This window comes from Suillus paluster (genome assembly GCF_016628075.1).
Source record: "Suillus paluster strain FC165 chromosome Unknown EDB91scaffold_14, whole genome shotgun sequence".
In the NCBI taxonomy this organism is placed as follows: Eukaryota; Fungi; Basidiomycota; class Agaricomycetes; order Boletales; family Suillaceae; genus Suillus; species Suillus paluster.
Genome location: NW_024537574.1, coordinates 349,500 through 374,423, shown reverse-complemented (window position 1 = coordinate 374,423; position 24,924 = coordinate 349,500). Strand labels below are relative to the sequence as shown.

Here is a 24,924-nt window from a genome sequence, read left to right as displayed (position 1 = left end):
TTGCTATAGAGTACACCAGTACCTTTGGTTGCCTGACGTGTATCTCATTGTCACATCTCAACGCCCCGATGAAGAAACCTCGACGCCATTGGACTCGGTCACTCTTCCGCGCAGGGCTGCGCTCTTCTGTTACTCACCCAAGCCTGCTTGCATCCTCCTGCACCCTCTTGCACCCGGGCCACCTTGGGTGATCTGGCTAGTCAGTTTTTTTCACCTTCTTGTTCGTCTTTTCTATTAGCCGCCTATCATATAGCCTAGCTGCTTATGTCCTCCTGGAACCTTCTCATGTCCGCTCAGCACCTTCTCGCAGTATCCGCGACTCCGGTAAATCTTTTCTTGTTTCTTTTTTTGCTAATTACATCTGTCACAGCGTTCTCTTTCGAGGTGGTAAATCCAGCAAAAAAGCCGGTTTCTAGCACCAATGCCCAGTGATGTTCAACGCAAAATGCGGTTGTTTCCACCCGACCGGCGGGGCGGAGTAGCAGCCGCGTAGCACCGTAGCTTAGTCAGCTATCTAGGGTCTTCGAGCTTTGTCGTATGTAGCGTGGTGTCTCTCACACAACAGGGAAACTGACATTTTACCACCTTTTGCCGCCAGTGAAATTACATTCGAAAGGTAATCTAGAGTGGTCTGGAACGCTCTAGGCTAGGTCTGAAATGCTCTAGCCAGGTCTAGACCTGCTTTTGATTGAAATCTTGCAAGAGGCAAAATGTTGAAACCCCCGATGTGTCGCCACTTCATGCCTTGCTCGCGACACGCGGGCACACTGGATTCGCGATTCGCGATACTGCAGATTACCCGAAGTGTGTAAGCGTGTAGCTGAGAATGTGTAAGTGTGTAAGAAATACGGGACCGTGAAAAAAAAACTCGACCGTTGTGTCACATGTGTAGGAGATGCAGGATTGCGCAAGGAAATGCAGGAAATGCACGCTGCATGCGCTGACGGTCACTGTAGAAAGTTAAAACTGATCTTATCTTCAGAGTGTAGGATTATTTGTACCGATATGCAACAACGCTGTCCGATTTATATCTATTGTATCTACCTATTCGATTTATATCAACCTCTAACTTGCGTGTCTTCACTGGGTGTCAGGTTTAGCCCACTCCAGCGGGAATATGTAATTCATTTATTTGGTGGAGAAATGATTGACTAAACGTTGCATCAGAACAAAGAAGAGACGATGACTGTCTTCCTTCTGTCTTCATTCTTTCAAGGTTTGACCACCCAACGTGTTAATTTGTCAAAGCTTCACTCACTGAGTGCTTAGATACGACTCGCAACGTGGCTGCGTCAGTGCGGTGGCCGTGTATTCAAAGTTTCTAGTCACGAAACCTACATTCTTTCTGACGCTGATCTATCTGATCCCTCAAATCGTCGATTTCCTTCCATGAAGAAAGATTAAACCAATCCGACGAGAATGCTCGTTGAGCTGGCAAGGTTCCAGTGGAGGTCGGCCATACACCTAGTAAGCTTTCCAACGTGGCAGAATCAGGGAACTTTCGCGTCCGCTCCCTCCGCGGTCGCTGTGCAGTATGATTAGGCTGCGCCCATGGGGCTGTTTCTTTATAAAATGGGCGATCATGGTCAGGATAACGAACCTCTCCACCTGGCTGTTGCATTCCATCTTTCCAGAAAATTTTCAGTGCTGCTCCGAACCCATAGAAACTCTGGATGGAGTCATCACTTCCTAACGAATCATCCAAAGTCACCGATTGGGATCCCGAACCTAGTGTCCGGCGCCCCACTCTTTCTAATGCGCACAGATATACTCTGCTTTTAATCTTCTGCATTACGCAGTTTCTTTATACACTCACCAACTCAGCATTGTTCTCCGCTATCCCTTCCCTTGTCCGGAAGTTTGACTTCACCCAAAGTCAGTCGGTTTGGATCATCAGCGCATACCAATTGTCTTTTGCATCCTTTCTCCTTATGGTAAGTCCTTTGTAGATCAGTTGATAAATATTCTTATCACAAATTTGCAGAGCGGAAAAGTTAGCGATATCTACAATCCTAGTCAGTTTGACCGATGGTGTCTTCGCGAGCGTCGAATTAACTTTTCACGAAGAATACACCTTCATAACGGGCAAATTCATTCTTGGTGTAATCTCTATCGGCCTCGGTTTTGTCTCCGATGGTATCTTGTTCCTCGCACTGAGAGCCCTAAGTGGAATTGGTTGCGTTCTTTTGTTGCGGGCACGAGCTTGAAGACTCATCTAGTCATTGCAGCCGCATCGCTCACCGTACCATCGGCTCTAGCATTGCTCATCGGGCTCTTCCCGGAGCCTAGGCATCAAGCGGTGGCCATTGCAGCATTTGGAGCTTGGGCGGCAATTGGCGTCGGTGAGCAGCCTCTGTCATGCAACGCGATTTTGGTATTCATGATGAACACTTCAGTACTGGGTCTAGTTACTGGTGCCCTTTTTGTTGAATATGTCAGCCCGAACTGGGTATTTTGGTTTGTGTCGACAGTGATTATACCATCTACGCTCATTTCTGCGATACTTATTCCTCCACAAACAAAACCGGTGGTCCGAGAGAGGGGTATCACCAAATTCAAGAGTCTTGATGTCATCGGAATTTCCATTCTTACAGGTCAGTCATTGATGTCATTTTTATCACATCATGCCGAACACATGGTCAGCTGCTGTTATACTCTTTATATTCGCTGTGACGTCGGGATCGATTGCGGGTTGGGGGTCAGCAATGACACTCGCACCTTTGGTCATCTCCTTCGCCATGATTTCTCTATTCTTCTACTGGGAGGCCCTCCTTCCAGTTGAAGGCGCCGCTGTGTACGTCTACTTTATTTTTCAAGATTTCCCTGGTTTAGACTGATTTACAGACCATCTTCCACGTGGTTCATTCCGAATTTTTCTGTTCTATTCGGAACGGCTCTCCTGCCATATTTCTGGTGGGCAAATATCTTCACCGTGTATGTATCCCTGTGGCAAGATATTTACCAATGGAGCGCCATGTCCTCTGCTGTGCACATGTGAGTAAAGACCGTGTGCCTAATTCGACCGGTACAATTATCTGACGACGCCAACGTTCTTTCAGGCTTCCAATAGGAATCACCGCCTTTCTCTTCAGTTTCGCTAATAAGTGGACGGGGGTCATCAGTGCCAAGTGGTTGATACTTCTTGGAGCACTGATGATGATGGCGGCACTCGTGTTATTTACCTTTGCCGACGGACCTGACAAGTACTGGCCACTGGTGTTCCCCGGCTTCATCATTGGTTCCGCTGGTGCAATGTTAATTCAGATGTCTGCAAAGTGTGTATCGATTCCATTCTCAGAACATCTGTGTCCCATCAGTCACACAGCATCGCAATATTCCGAACCACTCCCCCCTCCATGGCAGGCACCGTGGGCGCCATGTTCAATTGCGGTCTGCAACTCGGCTCCGCTCTTGGGTTGGCTGCCGTCAGCTCCATCCAGGCAAGTGTGCAAGAGAAAAATGGAGGCCCTTCGAATTATGAAGGCCAGTCTGCTGGCTTTTGGTTCATGCTGGCGTGCATCTGCGTTGCTGCACTGGCTGTTCTAGTCTTCTATCGTGTGGACATGGCCCCGGAAATCGTATCAGTGGCGCAGTTGCCTGTGGACGTGAAGCAGGACGCAGTGGCATCGCCAGGGGGTTTGGTTCCTTGGCCTGCGGAGGAAGTGAAGGTGGAGCTGTCGGATGCGATGTTAGAAGACATGCTGAGTAGTCTGTGTTTCTCTGGCGGAGCAGTGGTGGAAAATACGTGAGGGGGCGCTAACTTCTAGGCAGGAGTAACTGTCCTTCGGCAAGCTGTGTAGAACGTATTGATGGGCATGAAGGAATTTAGACACATGTGTGAAGGCGCAACTGCTTTCAAGTGTATTAGTACAACATAGAAGTCGTAATGTAGGTCGCTCTGAAATCTGCTATCTTCCGGACAGACATATAAGGGAGCTTCCGGCGGTCTCTATCATTCCTATACAGTACATAATACTATAGGTAGTCTATTTTACACGTGCCTGAATTTTTTTGAAGTCAGTCGTCCTTATCATTTATGATGACTTAATTATTATGGTTTGTTGCGCTCGGATGTATACAAATCACTGTTCGCTAGCGGTGATTGGGGTCTGACACCAAACAAATGTTTTAGCCGAGCTGATTGATGATCACTCTTGCTTTCCGTACGGATGCGACCGTGACTGTTGGACAAGGTCATTAATGGTTCACGACATATTGGTGCGCAGTTACCCCCCAACTTTGACAACATTACTGTCCCAGCTGCCCGACCATATACAGGCGAGTTTTATTGCGATCCACCTCTCGTCATCGCGGCTCACTGGTATATTATGTTGTTCAGAGGCTGGTTCAGGGAGTGATATCAAATCACTCAGCAGCAGACTTTGAGCAGCTATGCGATAGAGTTGCAGATTGGTCCGCATCTGAGCTATCGACACTGCAGCCAATTTTCTACGCGCACCTTGACCCAGCTTACATTCCTGCAAAGTCAACTCCAGCTGTTACTACGAATATTGAGCTCGCCCGGTGGTCACTTGTCGGGATCGTGATAACCTTGGGCAAAATCGATCATGATTCCGCCTTTGAGGCGAGATCATTTGGGAAATATCTCATCTCCGCCCCAGGCTGGAACTGTGTCGTTCCTTGGCTTGTCTTCTTTCACGACCAGTTCATTATGCGCAGAGCGAACTATAGACCCGTCGACAGGACGCCTGCCATGAAGCTTCTTGCTAACATACTGTTTTATGCCGTCCTCGCGAGCGGTGGGAACCCACTGTTCTCTACGACGCCCACCCTTTACCGCCCGATCGTAGAGTTGTGGTTGTTGGCCCTCGACACAAAAGACAAGGATGTGCTGTCGTTCGCCCAGGATTCCAAACGTGGTCGCCTCACTGATCTTCGGGCTATATTCTCCTTCATGGCTAAAGAATGCTTGCGCGATGACGTCTTTGTGACCATCGCACTCGAAGTGTCAGGCGACATTGGCACCATGACTTCCGCAGCTCTGAAGTATGTCAAGAACATACGATCAATGGCCAAGGACCCTGATATAGTCTCGACGGCCCTCGAGCCGCTCGTACCAATGTTTTCGCACTGTGTTAGACTTATCTTAAAAACGAGCATGCACAGCGCTGCGATGCGGGAAGAATACATCCTCCGACAGTCGGTCAAAGAGATTTTCTCCACTGTCCATATTCTCCAGTCTCTTGTTTCTGGAAGAGGGGACACGGGGCATATGCTTAGACCATTCCTTGCCACCGGTTTTCAGTACCTCGCCTTTATCCTCGAACGTGCCGATGACACTGTCTCGGTGCTCCATCAAGCTCTCCGCTCGCATGCCCTTGAAATAGCGGTGCGTATGAGTCCCTTCGGACCCCTGGAGGAGCAAGAGGAGGAGCGTCTTTGTGATCTCATTGCGGTGTTTTTGGGGATATTATTTGATCACCTTGTTCACGGCAAAATCTTGACATACGTTGGTAAACATGTGGACGCCTGGTCTGATACTCTCGGACCAATCGCGAGACAAGATAAAAATCTCTGTGGGGAGTGGTCCGTAATCGAGCGGACGACACGATTATATGTCGATCTCAGATCCAAGGAGGAAATGATAAGGCAGTCATCACCAAATGGAAAGGGCTGGATTCTTCGAGTCGGTTACACACACTTCGTTATTTCGTTCCTGCTGACTGGTCAACCTATAAACAGTGTTACTGTGGTGGCACTGCGGAAGCCATTCAGCATAGGCAATGTGCGGGATGTCAGGTAGTGCGGTACTGCTCAAAGCGATGCCAGCGTGATTCCTGGTATAGGCACCACAAATGGAGCTGTAAATTTCTGAAGGCAGCTGTTGGTGAGTATTTTCAGTTTTCAACTACGCATCATTGTCATTGATCATATCTCCAGGCTCATTAACACCGCACTCCGTGAAACGTAGTCTCGTTCTGCTAGCTGCCCTAGAAGCCGCCCAGATATCGAGCAGATGGTATGAAATTCAGAAGCTGGTCGGCGCGGCGCGGCGCCAGTATCCGCAAGATCGGGAACGACTCGTGGTCGAAGTTGCTATAGATAAGGATGAAGTATCAGTTCAGCCTATTCGACACTACCTCTTTCTGTTCAATGGGCTCTCTGAAAATGACGTCGTGGATAGGTTGTCGTCATGGCGGGATCAACGGGGCTATCAATCATTCTTGTGTTCGGTGATCGCGATAAAGGATCGATATTTTTCACGACAGGTCTTATTCAGTCCACACACTGCATTAAACATGGAGATGAGGCTCGACCGTAACCACTGATGTACGTTAATTCTTGTTGTACGGGTTTTGCTTGTGCTTGTTTGTTGATCTTTTGTATTGGATCAGGGTGTCATGGACAGGCGGCCTTCGTGGATATCGTGGATTTTGGTAAAGTTCAATTTATTGCTCTTGTACTTGAATGAGAGGCACCGGTGACCCTAATTACTTTGACCGTAAAAATACACAGCTGTTGTATAATTGTCATTGAACTGCCGATATGACAGGTAGTTGGACGTCAAGACTGCTATAGTCTGTCTGCTAAACGGATGGGTACCGTTCTTGTTGAATGTCCCGCCAAAGAATGAAGTTTTCTTCGTTATAACTGTCCGATAAACATCCGTCATCAATACCGTCCGGTTGTCGATTCTCTGCCAACGTCCACCGGTACTCTTGATCAGCAGCACGTCTCTTGGAAATTGGGATGAGCTCATCAGGCCATGCCCGCACTGACTCCCAATTAACCGCTTGTTTGCTGGCGGTGTATGTGATGGTGTCTGGGCCCAACGAGTGCACTTTGATGTGAACACCAGGACAGCAATCCATCATGCGGAGTGCCAAGCGCATGTTGGATTCTTCGTTCGCTGCGACAGTGTCCCGTCTGGTCATAAGACGGGAACGGAGGGCCCTGAGAGTATCATCCCCAATTATCCAATGCAACGGTACTATTTCGCGCTATAAAAGGACGACGTCAGATGGATTCCGTGCGTAGCAGGTAGGTCTCACTTGATCAGAGTTAAAATGGAAAGAATTCGTATGCACGAAAGGATAGCACCAAGTGGGTTCTTGCAGCCAATCACAACAGCGGTATCAGGTTCTCTACACTCCTTGTCAGCCGTGAGTAGAACTTTGGTGGTTGATGTGCCGGTCCATCGGTGAGTGATGGGTGCTACGTCGATAACAGATCTGCCCCGCCAGTCTTTTTCTACTTGAGGGATTATCGCGGGTAGCGGAACAGTAGGCCACGCTTGGTCAGAGAGCGAAGGGTCTAGCCAATAGGATGGATCTCCTTGACTGATGGTGTAACCTTCGATCGTTAGTAATTGCGCGCGTAGATGAGCTGGCCGGGCTGGACGATACAAAACGGCGGGTCGGGTGGTCGGTGCTTCGCGGACTGTGAGGCTGTCATCGACACAGTGAGCTTTCAAGGGCTCAACTAGGAATATGCTTCAATGCCGAAAGCTGACATGCAGAAGGTTAGATTGATATTTCCTCGGCTTGTCCCCTGATTGTCCCCTGGTATCAGCCAAACTCGGGCCCAATAACTCAACTGAAAGATACTCGAAATGTTCGAGTTGCCCGACGGCGTACATAAAAGGGATGGCTGGATGCCCGCACAAGGTTCGGAGGACGCAGGCTTCATATTAAAATAGTGTCTGTTTGACCAGCAGCGAGACACGGGACCTCTCGATAGCTACTAATTGACCAGTCATTCGGTCTGTGGCCTGAAAAACTCGTCCCTGTAATGTAACGCAACATAATCTTGTGACAGTCATATCATAGGAGTGATTGAAAAGTGCGCAGAGCCACCCTGTCCAAGGATTTGAGCACTTGGCCATCCGAACGTAGCTGAACCATGCCCCTTGAACTTGACGATTAGTGATAAGTACTTGTAAACACAGCAAAGACAGTTCCTCCTTACTCCTACAATTCGGCTGTGGAAGTCCGACGATTATCCTGGATAGTCGTGTGCATGCGGTGTGCGTGTGCGGCGTGTGCACACTGACTCTGAGCGTCCCTTATTACCAGCTGCTGGGGTGGCCTCGCAGTTCAATAATATGGCGGTCCTGGACAAAGCGGAATCGCGGGTATGTCGAAAAAGCGTTGAGAATACCGTAAGTACAAAGAATCGATTTCCACCAAGATCTTTGGGGACATGCACCATAAGAAGCAGTTCTCCTGGGATAAACGACACTTCCAATGTGAAATTTTGGTAAGTTGTTGCTTACCTTGAGTCATATTTTCAGTCATCATCCCCCCAAATTTCAAACCCCATCGCCGAGTGACTCGGATGGCGATCATAGAAGGATGTTAATACTACGTACCTAATTAGCTCCCAGGAAGCCCAGCAGATTTAATTTAATTTTCTTTTGTATCAGGTTCCTCGACTGGTCAGAATCTCGTGTTATCTCATTTTAGCTTATATGACTAGCATATTGGATTTGTAGTTATGGTTATAGTTAGGGCTGTTGCCGCGCAATTGGAAATGTAGGGCCCACGCGGCCTCGATGCGTGGTAAGAGAAATCGTGGTCTCTTTCGGATTCGATGATCTGCATTGCTCAAAAAGTGAGGATGCGAAGATGTTGGTGGGTAGACTGCACATGGGCTCGTGCTGTTAGAGAATCGTCCAACACGGTCAACGTGTGGCATGCTTACATCCACTAAAATAACGCTGTCTTCACTGCACATGACAGCATTAAAAAATGGTTCCGACCAATGTTGTGGAGGCAGGGTGCGCTGGGTAAGCCGGTACGGTAGACTTGTTTGGACTTTGTTCTCAAAGTTGTCGTTGATTACCGTTGTATTGCATACATGACCAGCAATAACATCTTGAACATTGGCATCTCGCTTCATTGCGAGCTGGTTGAAATCCCGTAACTCCAAAGTCTGCGGCAACATGTGGGTCGGCTCAACGAGAGACACGTATTTGGTCCCAAAGATAGAGCAGACCCACGGGGAAGATTCTCTGTCGCATCGCATCAAGCGCGTGCCTGTGGGGCCCCACTCGTCCCAGTGGATATCAGGCCGGCGAATCCCCGTAGGAATAGCCTCAATATGGGATAGAAAAGTGCCAGCTGAAACGAACAGATCGCAATAGACGGGAGGGGCATCAGACAGCAGGGAGGCTGTAATCATGAAGAGCCTGTCCCCATGCGCCATCGAGAAAGGTAGCGGAGACTCTGGATTAGGCTGCCAGGCAGGCGATGGATCAGAGCGAATTGAAAACGCCCCCGGGGTGGTCCACATATCGAATTCGGGCCACAAAAACGCGCAAAAATAGTCCGCCGCAAGGCCAATCGTCTCATTAGACGAATGTCCCATATCGAGCACATAGAGGCGGCACAGGGCGTTTAATGTCTCGAATTCAATGCCAGCGCCCACCAGCAAAAAGCGACTGTTGAGGAAAGCGAACGTCGTTATTTCATGGCCTAAGCGAGTCTATAATTATGGCCAGAAACTCAGAAAGTGGCTTCACAAAACCTGAAACCATTACCAAAATGACTCTGCCCGTTGTCCAGTCCCATATGGTAAGTTGTGATGGAGCTCCAGGGCTCATGAATAAGGTGCCCAGCAGATTACCGCACACTTTTAATGTATGTTCTGAGTGAGTGTTCCGCACATCGAAATCATGAACGAGAATAGCTGGTTGAGGCGCTGATCTGTGCCTGTCTCCTGTGGTGAGGGAACGTAGATGGATCCGAATGCTACGGGTAGCGGCGTTTGGGTTGGGGCTGCAGTTGGTCAGATCTGAGACAAATACAGCAGTGAAGTAACATACAGCAAGGTGGAATGCTCGATGAGCACTAGAAGATCTTGCGCAGGATCCATGGTGAAGTCCCGAACATGTATGTCCAGTGCCACATGCCATGTTTTTTCTTCAATGTTTCTGTACTTTGATGGCAGCCGACGGAAGTGGAGGATATCTGGCGTGCTAGATTGCGCAAACACGCCACCATACAACTCCCAGATGTCGCCCTGCATCATCACTATATCCTTCGATTCTACCCATCTCAGAGACTCCCATGCAGCATTGCGTTCCTTAAGAAGTGCAAGCCGATCTGAGGCGGTAAGTGGGCTCGGAGGGCCATCCATCATTCCGGACACAGCAAGCTCGATATCATATTGAGCTTGATCTCCTTCAACTATTGACCGAAAGAAACTGCAAACCTGCACGGTATGAGTGCGATCGACTTTTAGGATGACCAGTTTAACGCACCTCTCTGCAAACCAATAACGTTCTCCAGTCTAGCGTAGAAAAAATCTTGAGAATGAGTTCCACAGGCAGTGAGGTCAACGTCGAATCTTCCATGATGAATCGTGTAGTTCGGGAATCGGCAGTCTGCTGCCCATAACTTTATACACGTGACTGACAGAAGTAGCGCCTCTTCTCATTCGACCATTGCCAGTGGTTCTTAGTCATATCCCCCTCAGGTTATACCGCCCATGGGACAAGGTTGCCTACCAAGGTGTGTATGTGTATTATAACCATAGATATAATTTGCTACAATCCATACAGTTGTACCAGAACATTCTTTAGACTTTAGATGATGACCACGGCAACCTCATGACACCGTCGAGCCAATCAGAGCACTGGCCCAGGTCGTATCCGTTCCAAACATATCGACGTCCGTTATCATTTGCCATCTGGGAGTACAGCACATTTTTGCAATGCCACGATGGATTCCATCTCATCGCAACACTACGGACATACTCGCCCAGCCGCTCGTGTACCCCATCTTTCTCATCGAACTTCAACTCATGCCTCATTGAGGGGGTACGGTGTAGACGCATGTGCATCCATCAAGTAGGCTACTGTACAATCGTGTATTAGCAGACCTCACATGGTGTCACATCCACCAAACAGGGGCGGTTACTACAAAATCCGGAATGTTGAGTTCGACACTCAGTATGTCGACTTGAAACAAGGCAACGCTAGGCCTGGCACGCTCATTGTCGGGCATCGTGAAGACAACAGCCCCGGTGGGATTCAGAACCGCACTGTACGCGTCCAGAGTCGTTACAATGCATCTTATGCTCATCGATGTCGTAGTGGCAGATCCTTTATCAATCTAAAGGCCCACTCACTGCGACGATCAGGAATCCAGTGAGCGCGAGCTATGCTACAGTCGATGATCTGGTAATCTGGTCTGTCTGGTGTTGAGATTCGCAGATTGCTAAGTTACAGCGTGAAATGATAGAACGGCAATGTTGTAGGCAACGGCGATCCACAGGAGTTCGAATTGATCAAGACTTCTTATGGGTATCGGTTAGTGGCCGTAGCATTGGCTATCGTTGGCAAGTATTGAGAACTCATTCGTCTGCAGCATCAAGGTGAAAGGCTCCACCGATGTGTGGATCCTTGATAGCAAAGAGGACCTCACTAAGGTTTGTTTTTCGTTGATATCCTTTTGGCATTGCGGTCAACATCACTCCAGATCCACGTCATTTCACCTCCTTCTGAAAGCGACAAGAAGCAGTACTGGATATTGGAGTCGTCGTGATAAACTGCTTCGGAAGGGGAGGAGACCTCGCTGATTTAACCTCAAGTTGTCCGGCTACGTAGGTGAAAGTCTGGGCCCTGTGACTGATTAGCTACATATGAATTCATGTTGGGTGACCACTGGCGAGTGAACATTTAGTCCTTGGTTTTACAGTATGCATTCAGCGGAACGTCCATACGTTTTTCATGAAGTCAGCCTGTGACATGTACAGGGTGCGCGGAAGGCCCGATTTGATTTTCACACATGCTTGTCGCCTGGAGAAAGCGCCGCTCAACAGGGGCTGAGTACAGGATTTGAGGTTCATGACCAGGAGACCATCTATCCTGCAACGCTGATGTCTATTAGTATCATAAATTTGAGTTCTGTCTTTGACAGGGCTGGCACGCCCTCAAGTCGTGCCTCGAATGGATTTTGAGACTGACTCCAGACACCACGCCCTTTGCGAGGTGATCAGAGAGTACGTTATCGCCCCAGAATTCTCCTTCCATCCAGCTTTTCAAGAAATCCAGCAGTTCAAGAGCCTGTCGGATTTCTTGATGTGTGATAAGCAGTAGGGCCACTCGGAACGATATCATGATCGGAAAGTATTGCAGCCGTAAGACATTTGTCGACGTGTGAATTCGGACAAGGCCTGGCGAGGACGTTCCGACGAGGGTTTCCACGCGCAAGTCCATAGCAGTTCTCACATAGAATGAACCCGCAGGCTGCTCGAACCTAAAAATCGTAGAATGATATCTCATTCATAAATGTCCCAAGGCAACGGTCCATCATACACCATCCTCGCATCATCAGGACACCATTCCAACAGCCCCCTCAACTCCGGTGCTGACGCATGATACGAATGAAACCGTAAAAACGGATTTCGCCCTCGTCGTTTAGCGAGCAAAAAATCGTGGCAGCCATACAAGTCGATGTTATACGGCGCGTATCCATTGTTAACCTATATTCGGGTTTTAACATGAATAAAATCTGCCAACGAAGATGAAGACGCTTACTTCGCCCATACGAGCGGACTCGGTTTCTTGCTCGCCAGCAGGTTCGATGCCGATGTATTCGAAATTATGAGAGGGAAATCGAATGGCTGCGCGGTGGAGTTCTTCGAAGCGACGGCGCTTCATTTCGTAGCCCACGACGGTGACCCGTAGGGGGTACCGACCTGTCATTTCGTGAAAACGAGCCACGGAGAATAAAAAGTTTTGGTATGAATCGAGAGCGTGGGTCTCTGTCGTCGCACGAGGAAAATAGGGCTCGTGGTGCGTTCCCTTTGATTCGGGATAGAAGAGACCTAGACTCGTTGCTAAACGCATGTAAGATTCTGCTTCTGTCGTAGTCGACTGCAGTCTAGTTTGACCTCTGGAAAGAAGGTGGGGTCAGCGAGACGAACTTGTGTTCCTGGATCGAGGACCTGCCCACTGAAAATGAGTAGGGACGTATCGTCTTTTAGCGTTATTTCTACTCTGAAATTTATCAATTGCGTGAGTTAGTGGTATAAATTTGGGTCGGAATGACATACCCTCGTCTGATATGTTCTACGAATGCAGCGATTCTGAAGCCACCTCCCCCTCGCTGATACTCCTCTAACGTCCACCGGTCTTCGTTTAACACCTCGTCAGGCTGTGTACCAGTCCAAATTGCGTGTCCTGGAACAATGACGAGATGGGATAGGTTTTCTAAGGTTGAATTACGAGCTATTGTTGAGAGAATGCTCTGAGGAGGGGTGTAAGCTACCAAGGAGGAAGGCGGAGAGGAGAATATGAATGCGAGGTTATATAGGAAGGAAACACAGAAACATCCTGTGAGAATGAGGATGCTTAGGTGGGTGAACCTTGATCGTGCGCGGAGGAGGCTGAGAGCGCGTTTGAGGTCGGAGGAGGAGAAGGAACGGAGGTGCCGAGATTTTGCTCGTCGGTTGGATGAGATTGGTGAGGGAAGCATGAAGCAGCGATAGACGTCCGCTGGTGATCCAGTTAGTTGTTCGTTTGGTCCATACATTTGGTAAGTACACGTCGCGTGTCAATACGAATATCACGTGACTGAAACTTTGAGAACGCGGCGGACGCCCAGTAAACCCAGGCTTGACCGAAAATCATACTTAGGCTCACGGCTGGCTCGTTGCTTACTCTTGCCGCCAACGACAATTTTCAATCCGCAGGCATGATTTCTCGACACATTATTGGTCCGAAATACTGCAACAGGGTGACGGTCAAGCAGATCGCACGTTATTTGACTGGTGAGCTGGCAGTGGTAGCTGGCTACCACATTCGTCAATTTACTCTGACGGTTCACGTGTTTGTAAACAGGACCAGGAAACGCACCCAAGCTTCCCTCGCGGTTGGCATTCGCATTTGACATTGTATGTGGACATGATGTCATGGGAGTTTCGGGGACTTACTGCGTCTTTTACTCTTCATAGGATGGTGTTCTCATTCGTGGAAAGAACGTTCTGCCTGCTGCCAAAGAGGCGCTGTCGATCCTTGATGGCAACAATAAACTCGGCCTGTACTTGTTTATTTCCTGTTGTTTATCATCCAGCTAGCTGACCCACTGAAAGCAAGATACCCTTTATTCTGGTAAATGATGTTCCATGCCCTTTTTGTGATGTAAGCATTCAATTGTTGCAGCTCACCAATGGCGGTGGTGAAAGCGAAGAGGAACGGTGTCGCAAATTGAGCTCGCAGCTTGGCGTACAGGTACGATATCCAAGCTGTCCTGATTCCTACGTTCTGTTGACGAGTTCTGGCAGATTCATCCCGAGCAATTTATACAGGCTCACACTGTTCTGAAATCTGTTGTACGCAACTACGCTGACGTGCCAGTCTTGGTCCTTGGAGGCAAGGGTGACACCCTTCGTAGGGTGGCGGAAGGGTACACAATTCATGTAGTTTGCATTTGGATCCTACTGATGCAATCTCAATTGACTGCAGATACGGCTTCCAGAAAGTCTATAATACGCTCGATATTCTCGCTTGGAACCCATCGTAAGTTGTTTCCTCGCCTCATGGTTGAGGCTTGATTTTGTTATTCGCTCAGGATATGGCCTTTCCACGACCTTACACAAGAGGAAAGAGCGTCCGTCAAGGTTAGATCTTTCATTCGCTCAGGTGAACTGCTTATACGAGCACAATAACACAGCCGACCGACTTCTCGAAGATCCAATTTGGCGCCATCTTTGTTTTCCATGATCCTAGAAATTGGGCGCTCGACATCCAAATCATGTGCGATGTGATCCAGTCAAGGGGTATCATTGGGGGACCTGATGAATCCAATCATGCACGAAAGCCTGTCGACCTAGTATTCTGCAATCCCGATTTAATATGGCGGTCAGATTTTGAGGCTCCCCGTATGGGCCAAGGAGCTTTTAAAGTTGCCTTCCAAGCTGTCTTCCAGGCAAGTTTTGTGTTCACCCCCAAATCCCACCGAAAACGATCCGATATGCCTTGTTTTGCAGTCATTGACAGGATCCACTTATCCTCACGTCCAATTCGGCAAACCAACTGAAGCAACGTACGAGTTCGCAGAGACGATGCTCAAGCATCGGTTACAGGGGGTACCCAAGCCATCGCTGTTCGTATAATCTAGTGCCACATCTGCCCTCATGACCAACTAATGACCGCATGATCGCTACACAGGTATATGGTTGGAGGTACGTATTTCGGAGTGTTTGCTCTCGACGGTACCCTCAAGTTTATTGCCCCTGTAGACAACCCAGAATCCGATATAGCAGGTGCTAATGCTGCAGGTTGGAAATCAATTTTAGTTCGCACGGGTGTATATGATCCACATCATGGACCTCCCAGTCACCAGCCGACTCACCAAGCAGAGGATGTTGCGGAGGCAGTTCGCTGGGCATTAGAACAAGAAAACTGCTCATAGGTGATCGAGTTCGGACGGTATTTTCGCAGCACGGTAGATCTATTGTTGCTTACGCATCAGTGAGAAACTGAGGAAACTACAGCATGACCCTGGAGATGACGTCGGTGAGAACATGATGTTTACTTCTGCAGGGCCAGTAAGTGATGGTAATTATCCCATACATGACTTAGATTAGACACGTTTTAGGACGATCTAGACACTAGAACAATATCTGCTGGACTGCAGTTATGTCCGATCCTCCGTGCGTCACAGTGCGTTATGCATCTAACTATTTAACGGATTAACGCATGGAAATATTCCACTCAACGATTAGCCTACAATTCATCTGACAATGAGGTTACATGGCAGGGATAGCCCCGAGTCATAACAGAAGCACGAACTTGGCTGCACAGGTTCGCATTATGACAAGCCTGGATGTCACCGCTCTGAGAATGGTGTCTCATTACGTTCACAGTGGACAGGCGTTGTGCATGAGGAGATAAATGGTAAAGAGGATCTTCATCGAGGATTCTTGTGGGGGGCGTGCGTGCCACTGGGGCCCTCTGCACAATGCTCGATTATCTGTTTTCCCGATTTCATTTGCGCGTTTCGGTATCCTTCTCACAACTCAAAACCTCTCCGCAACACTTAAGACGTGTATTGATAATTGCCTGTAGGGGAGTGGAGGAGGAATATGCCACGCCCCTGGACCAAAGGCACTGATATATCATGGGCGAGTTCTAACGCTGTTCCAACCAATTAATATCATAGCCCCAGGATGTCGCAGGCTTAGCGAGGTAACTACCTCCTCAGATCTGGGTAGTTGATTACTAGTGTCGGGTAGATCTAGATTCCCTTGCAGCGTAGGCGTCCGTATCTCAGCAGGACTACAGATCGGTGAGAAACAGGAAGCTGTAACATGACCCTGGAGATGTTGTCGACAACAACATAGTGTTAACGAGGAACTTTCTGCAGTGTCAGAGAGTGATCCCATACTGATACGGGGCTTAGATTAGACATGTTTTAGGACGATCTGAGATCTGAACACTAGACCAATTCCTGCTGGGCTGCAACTATGTCCGATCCTCTAGGATTCTTGCAGGGTGGTGTGTACCACTAGGTCCGCTTGCGCAGTTCTCAACCATTTGTTTTCATTCGCACGCTCGGGCATCCTTTGCGAAACTCAAAGCCCCTCCACGGCGTCCACCATGCGGATGGACAACACACTAAAGCTCCGTGCTAAGCGTTACATTTCTGATCCGACCCGATACTAAATTTATATGAGCGGTTTACGGTCGTAATGCCGAGGATGCCCACCGTGCACATAATTACAAGATCTACGTTACCGATTGCAAGGCTGGCAGAATGGTTAATTCGGAATTCCGCAGGCACCGGAGCACATTTCCTGCACTGCACTGCCCTCTCGGCGATTCGCTGCCTTGCTTACCAATGCAGTCGTCAATGGAGGGCTCCTGAGGAACAACAATTCTGCCAATGCGGACATAGGACGACAAGTCACTGTACTTGTTGTCCCATGTCCGTAATGGAAGAATAGCAGTTCCTCTGCATCTGATTAAATGTTGCGGAGTTGTGGTTATCCAAAAGAACGAGGAGTTTGAACAGACCCACCAATGAGTAAAACAGGGTCATATATCCCGGAACAATGACAACGATGTCGCACCGCTCCCCAAATCTGCTTTGTTCATCATCGTCACCTCAAACATCGCAAAGGCTTAGTTGCTTGACAAAGCGACGACAAGACTTTCCGCTGGGTCACCTGACCGATCGAGATGAGCCGGAAGTCATTTGAGGACAGTGGGGACACTACCATCTTTAGGTCGGTTATAGCTCCTTCGTTCTCCTTTAGTTGCTCCAGTGTCCGACACTCGACAGCGGATACGGAGACTAAAGGTAAAATATTGGTGGGGCAAGGTCCAGGGGCTAGGCACCCGCTGTAAGCGAGGTTTGTTTGAGTCAAAAACAATCTGAAACAACGTCGACAGTAAGCAGCAGTAAGAAACGCAGTCAGAGCTCTACGCACCGCTTGCAACTGCTCGAACAGATTGGCTCATCCGCAGATAAGCTAATGGCCGACAGACGAAGATATGAGGACTGTCGCCACAACTGTACAGCCGAGCGACACCAAGGTCCAAGGAAATGTGTTCCTGAGCGTAAAGAGCGAAGAGAAACAGTCAAACAGTTGGGCAGATCTTCTTTGACACATGTGTACCTAATATTAGCGGGGTGTGGATCATACAAGGCACTTGTAGAGCCAAGGTTTGGGGTTAGCAGCACGATGACAGCAACCCCGCGATCTTACATGCATGCCAAAGACTATATCGACATCATTAATGTCCCAGAACGTGTAACCCCATGCAGCTCATGCTGCATGAACTACACATCACCTGAGAGACTCGTCAACGTGAGTCGCTTACCTAGACTGCTGAGTAACGGGCTGCTTCAACCTGTCCAGGAATAACTGACTACAAAAATAGAATCAGCTGTTATCGGCGTCTTCATGAGATATGGGTTTGCATTGAACTGTCATGTCCCCCACCATGCCACGTCTAGCAGTAGTCGCTGCTGGGGCCATGGGCTCTGCAGTGGCGAAGCGTCTCACCAGCTCCGGCTGCACAGTATACACCAATCTTGACGGGCCGCTCGGAAGGCACGCAAAAGCGAGCACAAGATGCAGGGATGATCAACGTCACCATCGACGAGCTCGTGCTCAGATCAGACTGGATTTTGAGTATTTTGCCTCCAAGGGACGCTGTGTCGTTTGCCGAAAAGATACAAGAGGCTGCTGCGAAACACGGGAACGCATTACCCTCCCCACGGACGTTTGTCGACTGCAACGCTGTGAGCCCAGAAACGGTCAAGCGTATCGCGGGGCTATTTGCAGGGACAAGCATTGAGTTCGTCGATGCTGGCATTATTGGAGGACCGCCGAAAGACGAATACAATCCTACATTTTATGCGTCAGCAGAAGATGGGAAGATTTTGGATGAATTCACTGCGTTATCGAAGTATGGTTTGAAAGTATCTCCTTTGAAGGGAGAAGGGGTCGGGGTCGGGGACGCTAGCGCACTCAAGATGTCATACGCTGTAAGTGGAAAAGGCAGACAGACAAATTGTACGTTACTCAAGTACGTTCAACAGGGAATAACCAAAGGAACGACAGGGTTGTATACCACGATGGTGCTAGGTGATTTATATCTCCTTGTGGAGGAAACTAGACTAGTGATTGACGCATTACAGCGGCTCATGCATCGTCGCCTGCGACGGCAGATGCTCTCATGAGAGAGCTACAGATGTCCCAGCCAGTTTTGTTGAACCGCCTGGTGAAGACTGTACCGCCTATGCTACCGAAAGCGTACAGATGGATTGGAGAGATGGAAGAAATTGCAGACTTTGTTGGTGGGAGCGAGGGGGATGTCTACCGAGGTATAGCCAAGGTATACGAGCGAATAGAAAAGTCGATAGCAGGTGATCAGGAGGATATGGAGACGTTGACAAATTTCGTGGATAAAGCAAAGAATTCGAAGCAGGAGTCGGACTAAGGATAAAAGATCTTGATGGGATGTAGTCGGGATGAAGTAAGTTGGTTAACGTTTGGTTACAGTCACGTAAATGAACTACTGTTATATTGACTCTTCCAAATTCGGGAGGATCGATTACGGCCTTGCAAGGGGTTATCTCCAAGCGATACTCGAGAAACTTTGACCCGTCTCGGTCCCGTTTACCTTCATTTTTCTTTCTTTTGATTTCCTCGTATCACCTCCTCGAGCTCATACTCCATTTCTTCAAACCACTCGCTTTTCGTTGTTGTCATCCTATTAGCAGTGTCCATCAGGATAATATTACCTTGGCGCCCTGGGAAATCTACAGCTCACCAATTTTTTAAATCGTCAAGAGACGCCCGTTTTTAAGCATGACCGTTGCTGTGGACGACATAATCGTTGATCAGAAACAGCTTTCTCAGCCATCAAACCCTCAGACGACGGTCCCTGGCTCACAGGCACCCTCTGCACCCGATCTAGACGCCCCAAAGAGTCAGACAAATGGGCATACCACGGAGACTCCTGCCATACCCCAGGTTAACGTCAATGGAGAGCCCGTGCGCAGTCCCCGACCATCAGCAAATCTCACCCGTGTAGATGCAGAGGATGCGAGATGGGGCTCCAATTTTTGGGTGACATTAATAGATCCGCAGGTATTCATCTCGTCTCGATCGTCAACATGGTCCCATGTTTAGAACGCACTTTTACAAGACTAGTACTGTGTTCTTCGCCTGTCCTGCTACTGGACAAGTGAGCTGGGATCCACCAGCTGGTACGTTCGTGTGCGTGATGTCATAATTTCAAATATTTGTCTTCTTGTGCTTACGGTTTGAGTTTGTCCAGTTTGCCTCCGAGCACAGAGGGAGAGTGGTGGGAGCTCAGCGACGAGTCTCGTGGTGGAATCCCGTACTATTATCAAACCAAGACAGGCGAGACAGTCTGGGAACGTCCAGAGACTTTTGTCATTCCCCTGACTATCATTCAAGTGACGACATTCTCGTTAACTGATCCGTCTTACAAGAGTAGCTGACTGCTGATTTATACAGCAAACCGCCTTGGGCCGTCGCCTTTCAATGCGCAAAGCGAATCCTGAAGGGCAGGAATCCCCGACAGCATCAGCTCGGGCTGCTTGTCGAGCTCGAACTCGATCGCAGGTAAGTATAAAGGAGGAACGCCATGTGTGTCTCCGTTCCAAAGAAGAGCCCGCGTTGCCACGACACTCGTTATCGTCAACACGGAGTTCTCCAGGCAGGATCTCAGCTTCTGGAGCTAGCCCGGCCAAGAAGCCTCCTACCGTAAGGCGCTCGTTTACCACAGACCAATATGGTCATTCAAATTCCCCCCGTGGATGGCCGAATGGACATCATCTACCCCCTATACCCGCATCACCGTTCACGACGGAACCTTCTACACCAAACTCGCGAAAATCATCGTCGACGCCTCCTGCCAATGTTGCGACGAACGGAAGTACACGATCAAACTCTCGTCACAAGGAGAAGGAAAGACGTGCAACCTCGGATATTGAGGACAACTCCCCATCGAGATCGCGGGCTAAATCATCCTCTTATGTACCACACCGATCCCCCATCCCACAGAGTCTCAATGCTGCTGTAGAGATGCTGTCGATGTCTGATCGACGGGCCGCTTCTGACATTGGTCACGGGCCGCCGCCATCATCACCACCAGTTATGGATAAACCACGGCCGAGCACGACAGTTCACCCCAAAGAGAAAGTAACTGAGAAACGAGAAGCTCTCCAAAGTCCTTTAAAACTGGGTCCGGGCAGCAGTTTCTGGACGGCACGCAGTCCTTCGACCCCTCCCACAGTACTTGGCAAGACGATCAGCAGCCCTGTTCCCAACAAAGGTATGCTTTTCACTACCGATATTTTCTTGGCTGATAGTCTGCGATCCAGAGGCAACCAAGAACATGAGCGCCGTCAAGAACCCCGCAACCGGAAAACCAATTCCGATCACCAGGCAAGCTACTCGCCGACATACCCCTACTGCTACTTTAGCATCTGGGTAAGTACGTCACATGTCGGAATGGATTGATGATATCTCATACCTCCTTTCAGCACATACCCCGTCCTTCCTCACGACCTCGCATCAGACATCCAACAATTCGTCGAATCCGATTATGCAAGACAATATTTCTCGACTCATCGTACGGGCTTCATCTTCAGGCGCAAGGTCCCCGTTGCACAGATGATGACATGGCAAAAGGTTAGTACTTGTCTCTACTCCTTAAAGCTAGCTAACATACATTCAGGCACCTCTCAGCTCCCCACTTCTCACGTTAAATCGCTCGCTCAAGAATGATGCAGTGCGGATTTTCAAGGTCATTCAACATATCATGGGCGATCGTGAACGTGAGAAATCGGCTGGTATACCCGTTCATAATGGCTCTGCGCATTCCCTTACTGGAGGCTCCGTCGGCCTACTAGAGGAAGAACGGTGGTTGCTCGGGGAAGGTTTAGGCTCATGGGGAGCTAAGAGACGAGATATATTGCCAGTTGATGAAGCAGCTCAACGGGAATCCCAATCCGTGAGTTACCCTTCTATGTTTGATATCTAGCTATCTTACAAGTGTTTCAGGGAAAGCGTCTTCAAAGGCTGGCAGATGCTCTGCGTGCTTCTCACTGCATTCCCGCCTTCGAAGAATTTCGAGACGTATCTGCGTTCCTTTATGCAACAGCGGACGTCTCAGCAAGAGGGCAGGGTCGACGTCATAGCCAAGCACTGTCTCCGTCGTCTAGTTGCAATCTCGAAGAAAGGACCACGAGGAAAGCCTCCAACCATGGCAGAGAATAGAGACCGCATCGGATGCCGCCTTCAACCCTTCCACATTCGGGGAATCGCTGGACGCGACGATGCGCCTGCAAGAAGCGCAACTACCCACACGAGAAGATACCCATCATTCTCCCGTTCCTTGCAGACGGCATTCCTCGCTCTTGGGGGCACGAAAGCGGAGGGCATCTTCCGTGTCCCTGGCGATAGCGACTCGGTGTCAGAACTGAAGTTGCGCATTGATAGGGGTTATTATACGCTTGACAGCGTTGACGATCCCCATGTCCTAGCTTCGTTGCTCAAGCTCTGGCTAGCGTGAGCTATGCGACCCGCTAGTACCTGAAGAGATGTACAACGACTGCATCACACATTCTCGTGAACCAGAGACGTGCATTCAACTCGTCCGGCGTCTGCCCACAATCAACAGACGGGTCGTGATTTTCCTGATTAGCTTCTTGCAGTTCTTTTTGGAGGAGAAGGTGCAGGCGGTGACGAAGATGACGTCTGCGAATTTGGCGTTGGTGATGGCGCCGAACTTGTTGAGGTGTAATTCGGAATCGATGACTGTTGTGTTCACAAATGCTCAGTGCGTGTTGTGATGATGTCCTTGCAGTGATGTGTTGACGTTTTTGCAGGTACGAACAAGTGTTCGTCTATAATCTTTTGATGCATCTCAAGTGCGATCAAATTGATGCGGAATACGTTCCCGTCCATGGCCTGGGGGCCAGCCTACCATCACCCCCACAACCTCGCGTTTCTAAATCTCGCAACAGAAAACCATGATTCAATCATATATCCACCATCTTTTCTATACCCACAACCCAACTTGGAACAAGCATTCACGTATATACCGTTTCTCTTTTTTTCGGTCCTCGCAAGTGTATCTGCTATCATTTACCATCGATCCATCTCTACTACCGAGTAGCAAACGCTCTTACCCTCTCCTTGGATAATTACGACAAAAAATGTATAGGTTAATATGCTATTTGGATTCTAGACATGATGCTCATCGCCTGGTATCTTGCCATCCAGCTAATCGTCCAGTTCTGTCCGTTCTGAATCCTGTTCCCGACGCCTAGTTGGTTTCGTCTCGCGAGAACCCCACTGCCCAAGCTCATACCCGCCCTCCCTATCCTCCTTAAGCACATCCCCCTTCCACGCACCAAAAGCCGGCACCTTCTGCTTACCCGACGCTTCGCCTTCCCCCTGCTTCCGCCTCGGCTCCCTCAGGTACTTCCCAAAACAAAGAATAATGTGTATAAAATCCAGCGAAACACGAGCCTGTCTGAGTCGTGTTGCCAGTGAGATGGTGGTGATTTTGATTTATGCAAGGTATGAATTAGATAGCAGGAGCGGTGGAGGTAACAATCGACTTCGTATAACTAGGAGATCTATTTTGCCTCTGACCAACACTCAGTGGAGAGTGAGACAGAAATAAAAGTGCGGGACTCAACCTTACCTATGCAATGATTCGTGTCATAGGTTGGATACATTAACCAGCAGCATCGCAGGAAATATGATTCCTACTTTCGTCTCACTGATGGACTTAGGTATCTCGAGGATCGTGATCGATATGTGTGAACATGATTATAAGGAGATGTTGCCCCCATGCCAGGGTGACGACTCGGAGTGGGAGGATGTGATTCGAGCCGTTCCGACACCACATGACCAGTATGTATTGCGGCGTGGACCGTGGTTTGCGTTGGGTACAGCTCTCGAGTCTCAACCGGCTGAAATGGAGTAGGGGAGTACTTACCATCAAGTTACTTACAAATGGTGGAAGTCAAGTGGAAGTGCTACTGCTAATGCGGCATTCGACTCGGAGTTTCAACGGAATTTACCGTGATTGGGATCCCAGACTCCTAGTAGCACCGTTAATCTTCATCAGCTCTTGCACTGTACGCTCATATTATGTAGATGTCAATGCAAATATACAAGGTCGTGAGCGTCATGTCCGCGGCGCACACTATTAATGGGATATGTACCTGCTTCCACAAGCGGATGAGAGCACAAGACGCACCTGAGGTATGCACCTTCGACTGACGATGCACCGTACGCACGGGTGAGTCAGTTGACGAGTTCTTCTTCTATCTTGACAATCGCAGGCTGTAGCATGCCCCAAATGCCTACGCGGTCGCCACTTTCGGGCTGAATAGCCATTGCAAAACTGGTCATCTTTGCGGCTAAGGTGCGCATCTTGCCTGAATCCTATTATGCCGTTGATCCTTGGTTAATCCCAACCAAGTAAGTAGAAATATTACTTGATTATCTGTCTAGCTGAATCTCAGCATCTGTTTGCAGAATTCCTTGCTTAGTTGCATCATGTCTCCATTCAAGTGGATACAGATCCTCTCGTTGGGGCAGCACACGAATTGTAGCACTCGTCGGTACAGGATGTTCCTCTGCACACGATATTACTCAGGCCTTGGCAAACAACTCTAGAACAGGGCTTTATTCTCCAACCGCTGTTGTTGTCGCGAGAAAATAACTCGTTGAATTTCGGTGTAACTTACTGTGGAATATCCGCCGATCTGACCTATAGGATACCCAATACTGACCAGCGCCAAGATCACCATGAAGTCGGAGCATGAGATTTCCCACTTCTCGCCTAGCTAGATGGTATCCGATGATGGTTCGCGAGTTCACCCACTAGTACGTTTGCGGCACATGAGTTGTATTTGAGGGCAGAGTTAGAGCGACCCAACCTGAAAACATCACCCAACACCCAGGTATGATTCAGGATCACTGTACTACCCTCATTGCTTAATTTCATCCTGCCAATCCCTCCAGGAAAGTGGAGCTCGCACATGGCGTCAAAGTGAATTAACACTGCACAGAACTCACTCGGTAGCATTCGGCATCGAAGCGGACGCCACAGAGAAAGGAGCCAAAGTGGAGCGCGCACATGGCGTCGACGCGAGTTGACCCCGCGGGATCAAACGCTCCGTGCTTACATTGTTTAGATGCCAATCCCTCCAGGAACACAACGGGCACTAGAAGAGGCTTTGGCGGTCATAACAGCTCTTAGTCCTCCACATATTACGCTCGCCGTGGGCTTTGCCCTTCATCTACATGGCAATGACCGTGCGATAGACGATCTTGACTTTGACTTTGTTCTTGACAACTCGTTTCTATCCAATTCCTCCTAGCTTCTGGTTATTGAGTGCGGGTGGATTCTAAAGAGGAAGAGTATTTCTTAGAAGCCATCCGCGT

The 24,924-nt window shown here is 49.0% G+C and overlaps 10 protein-coding genes across 10 annotated transcripts; 6 read left to right on the top strand and 4 right to left on the bottom strand.

The window, feature by feature from the left end:
• Positions 1 to 1,499: 1,499 nt before the first annotated feature.
• EDB91DRAFT_148881 (MFS general substrate transporter) lies at positions 1,500 to 3,807 on the top strand. The gene is made up of 9 exons (XM_041326239.1): positions 1,500 to 1,934; positions 1,985 to 2,015; positions 2,068 to 2,175; positions 2,229 to 2,342; positions 2,397 to 2,594; positions 2,644 to 2,794; positions 2,845 to 2,994; positions 3,060 to 3,275; positions 3,326 to 3,807. Exons 1-9 carry the CDS (start codon positions 1,674 to 1,676, stop codon positions 3,747 to 3,749), a joined length of 1,653 nt encoding a protein of 550 aa, XP_041179404.1. The 5' UTR covers positions 1,500 to 1,673; the 3' UTR covers positions 3,750 to 3,807.
• A 318-nt stretch (positions 3,808 to 4,125) lies between these two features.
• EDB91DRAFT_1120920 (uncharacterized protein) lies at positions 4,126 to 6,735 on the top strand. Its single transcript, XM_041318214.1, has 5 exons — positions 4,126 to 4,278; positions 4,340 to 5,647; positions 5,704 to 5,848; positions 5,902 to 6,291; positions 6,357 to 6,735. Exons 1-4 carry the CDS (start codon positions 4,201 to 4,203, stop codon positions 6,288 to 6,290), a joined length of 1,920 nt encoding a protein of 639 aa, XP_041179403.1. The 5' UTR covers positions 4,126 to 4,200; the 3' UTR covers position 6,291; positions 6,357 to 6,735.
• On the bottom strand, positions 6,549 to 6,896 carry EDB91DRAFT_1080359 (uncharacterized protein; the record flags this gene model as incomplete). The annotated part of the gene is made up of 1 exon (XM_041315219.1): positions 6,549 to 6,896. The coding sequence occupies one exon, from the start codon at positions 6,894 to 6,896 to the stop codon at positions 6,549 to 6,551; it is 348 nt and encodes a 115-aa protein (XP_041179402.1).
• Positions 6,897 to 8,356: 1,460 nt separating this feature from the next.
• EDB91DRAFT_1328202 (uncharacterized protein) lies at positions 8,357 to 10,318 on the bottom strand (the record flags this gene model as incomplete). Its single annotated transcript, XM_041325270.1, has 5 exons — positions 8,357 to 8,603; positions 8,665 to 9,447; positions 9,503 to 9,713; positions 9,788 to 10,176; positions 10,226 to 10,318. The coding sequence occupies 5 exons, from the start codon at positions 10,316 to 10,318 to the stop codon at positions 8,568 to 8,570; spliced, it is 1,512 nt and encodes a 503-aa protein (XP_041179401.1). The 3' UTR covers positions 8,357 to 8,567.
• Positions 10,319 to 10,387: 69 nt separating this feature from the next.
• Positions 10,388 to 11,760, top strand: EDB91DRAFT_1120912 (uncharacterized protein). Its single transcript, XM_041318213.1, has 6 exons — positions 10,388 to 11,009; positions 11,060 to 11,146; positions 11,208 to 11,275; positions 11,334 to 11,394; positions 11,445 to 11,629; positions 11,689 to 11,760. The coding sequence occupies exons 1-5, from the start codon at positions 10,851 to 10,853 to the stop codon at positions 11,508 to 11,510; spliced, it is 441 nt and encodes a 146-aa protein (XP_041179400.1). The 5' UTR covers positions 10,388 to 10,850; the 3' UTR covers positions 11,511 to 11,629; positions 11,689 to 11,760.
• A 4-nt stretch (positions 11,761 to 11,764) lies between these two features.
• On the bottom strand, positions 11,765 to 13,512 carry EDB91DRAFT_1120901 (uncharacterized protein). The gene is made up of 4 exons (XM_041318212.1): positions 13,024 to 13,512; positions 12,920 to 12,967; positions 12,506 to 12,863; positions 11,765 to 12,450 (listed from the first exon to the last, which is right to left on the bottom strand). The coding sequence occupies exons 1-4, from the start codon at positions 13,500 to 13,502 to the stop codon at positions 12,247 to 12,249; spliced, it is 1,089 nt and encodes a 362-aa protein (XP_041179399.1). The 5' UTR covers positions 13,503 to 13,512; the 3' UTR covers positions 11,765 to 12,246.
• Positions 13,513 to 13,664: 152 nt separating this feature from the next.
• EDB91DRAFT_1246318 (HAD-like domain-containing protein) lies at positions 13,665 to 15,383 on the top strand (the record flags this gene model as incomplete). The annotated part of the gene is made up of 12 exons (XM_041322643.1): positions 13,665 to 13,740; positions 13,811 to 13,863; positions 13,924 to 14,009; positions 14,062 to 14,080; positions 14,132 to 14,200; positions 14,254 to 14,375; positions 14,435 to 14,488; positions 14,541 to 14,589; positions 14,643 to 14,906; positions 14,959 to 15,074; positions 15,140 to 15,153; positions 15,211 to 15,383. 12 exons carry the CDS (start codon positions 13,665 to 13,667, stop codon positions 15,381 to 15,383), a joined length of 1,095 nt encoding a protein of 364 aa, XP_041179398.1.
• Positions 15,384 to 17,920: 2,537 nt separating this feature from the next.
• On the top strand, positions 17,921 to 18,922 carry EDB91DRAFT_1236343 (6-phosphogluconate dehydrogenase C-terminal domain-like protein; the record flags this gene model as incomplete). The annotated part of the gene is made up of 4 exons (XM_041321443.1): positions 17,921 to 17,965; positions 18,000 to 18,467; positions 18,522 to 18,567; positions 18,621 to 18,922. 4 exons carry the CDS (start codon positions 17,921 to 17,923, stop codon positions 18,920 to 18,922), a joined length of 861 nt encoding a protein of 286 aa, XP_041179397.1.
• Positions 18,923 to 19,293: 371 nt separating this feature from the next.
• Positions 19,294 to 22,494, top strand: EDB91DRAFT_1246316 (uncharacterized protein; the record flags this gene model as incomplete). Its single annotated transcript, XM_041322642.1, has 10 exons — positions 19,294 to 19,575; positions 19,634 to 19,704; positions 19,766 to 19,907; positions 19,969 to 20,788; positions 20,838 to 20,946; positions 21,000 to 21,147; positions 21,194 to 21,469; positions 21,512 to 21,994; positions 22,026 to 22,297; positions 22,347 to 22,494. 10 exons carry the CDS (start codon positions 19,294 to 19,296, stop codon positions 22,492 to 22,494), a joined length of 2,751 nt encoding a protein of 916 aa, XP_041179396.1.
• A 249-nt stretch (positions 22,495 to 22,743) lies between these two features.
• On the bottom strand, positions 22,744 to 24,618 carry EDB91DRAFT_1335337 (uncharacterized protein; the record flags this gene model as incomplete). The annotated part of the gene is made up of 8 exons (XM_041325491.1): positions 22,744 to 22,944; positions 23,468 to 23,477; positions 23,553 to 23,607; positions 23,732 to 23,750; positions 23,788 to 23,919; positions 24,225 to 24,323; positions 24,362 to 24,511; positions 24,556 to 24,618. 8 exons carry the CDS (start codon positions 24,616 to 24,618, stop codon positions 22,744 to 22,746), a joined length of 729 nt encoding a protein of 242 aa, XP_041179395.1.
• Positions 24,619 to 24,924: the final 306 nt, after the last annotated feature.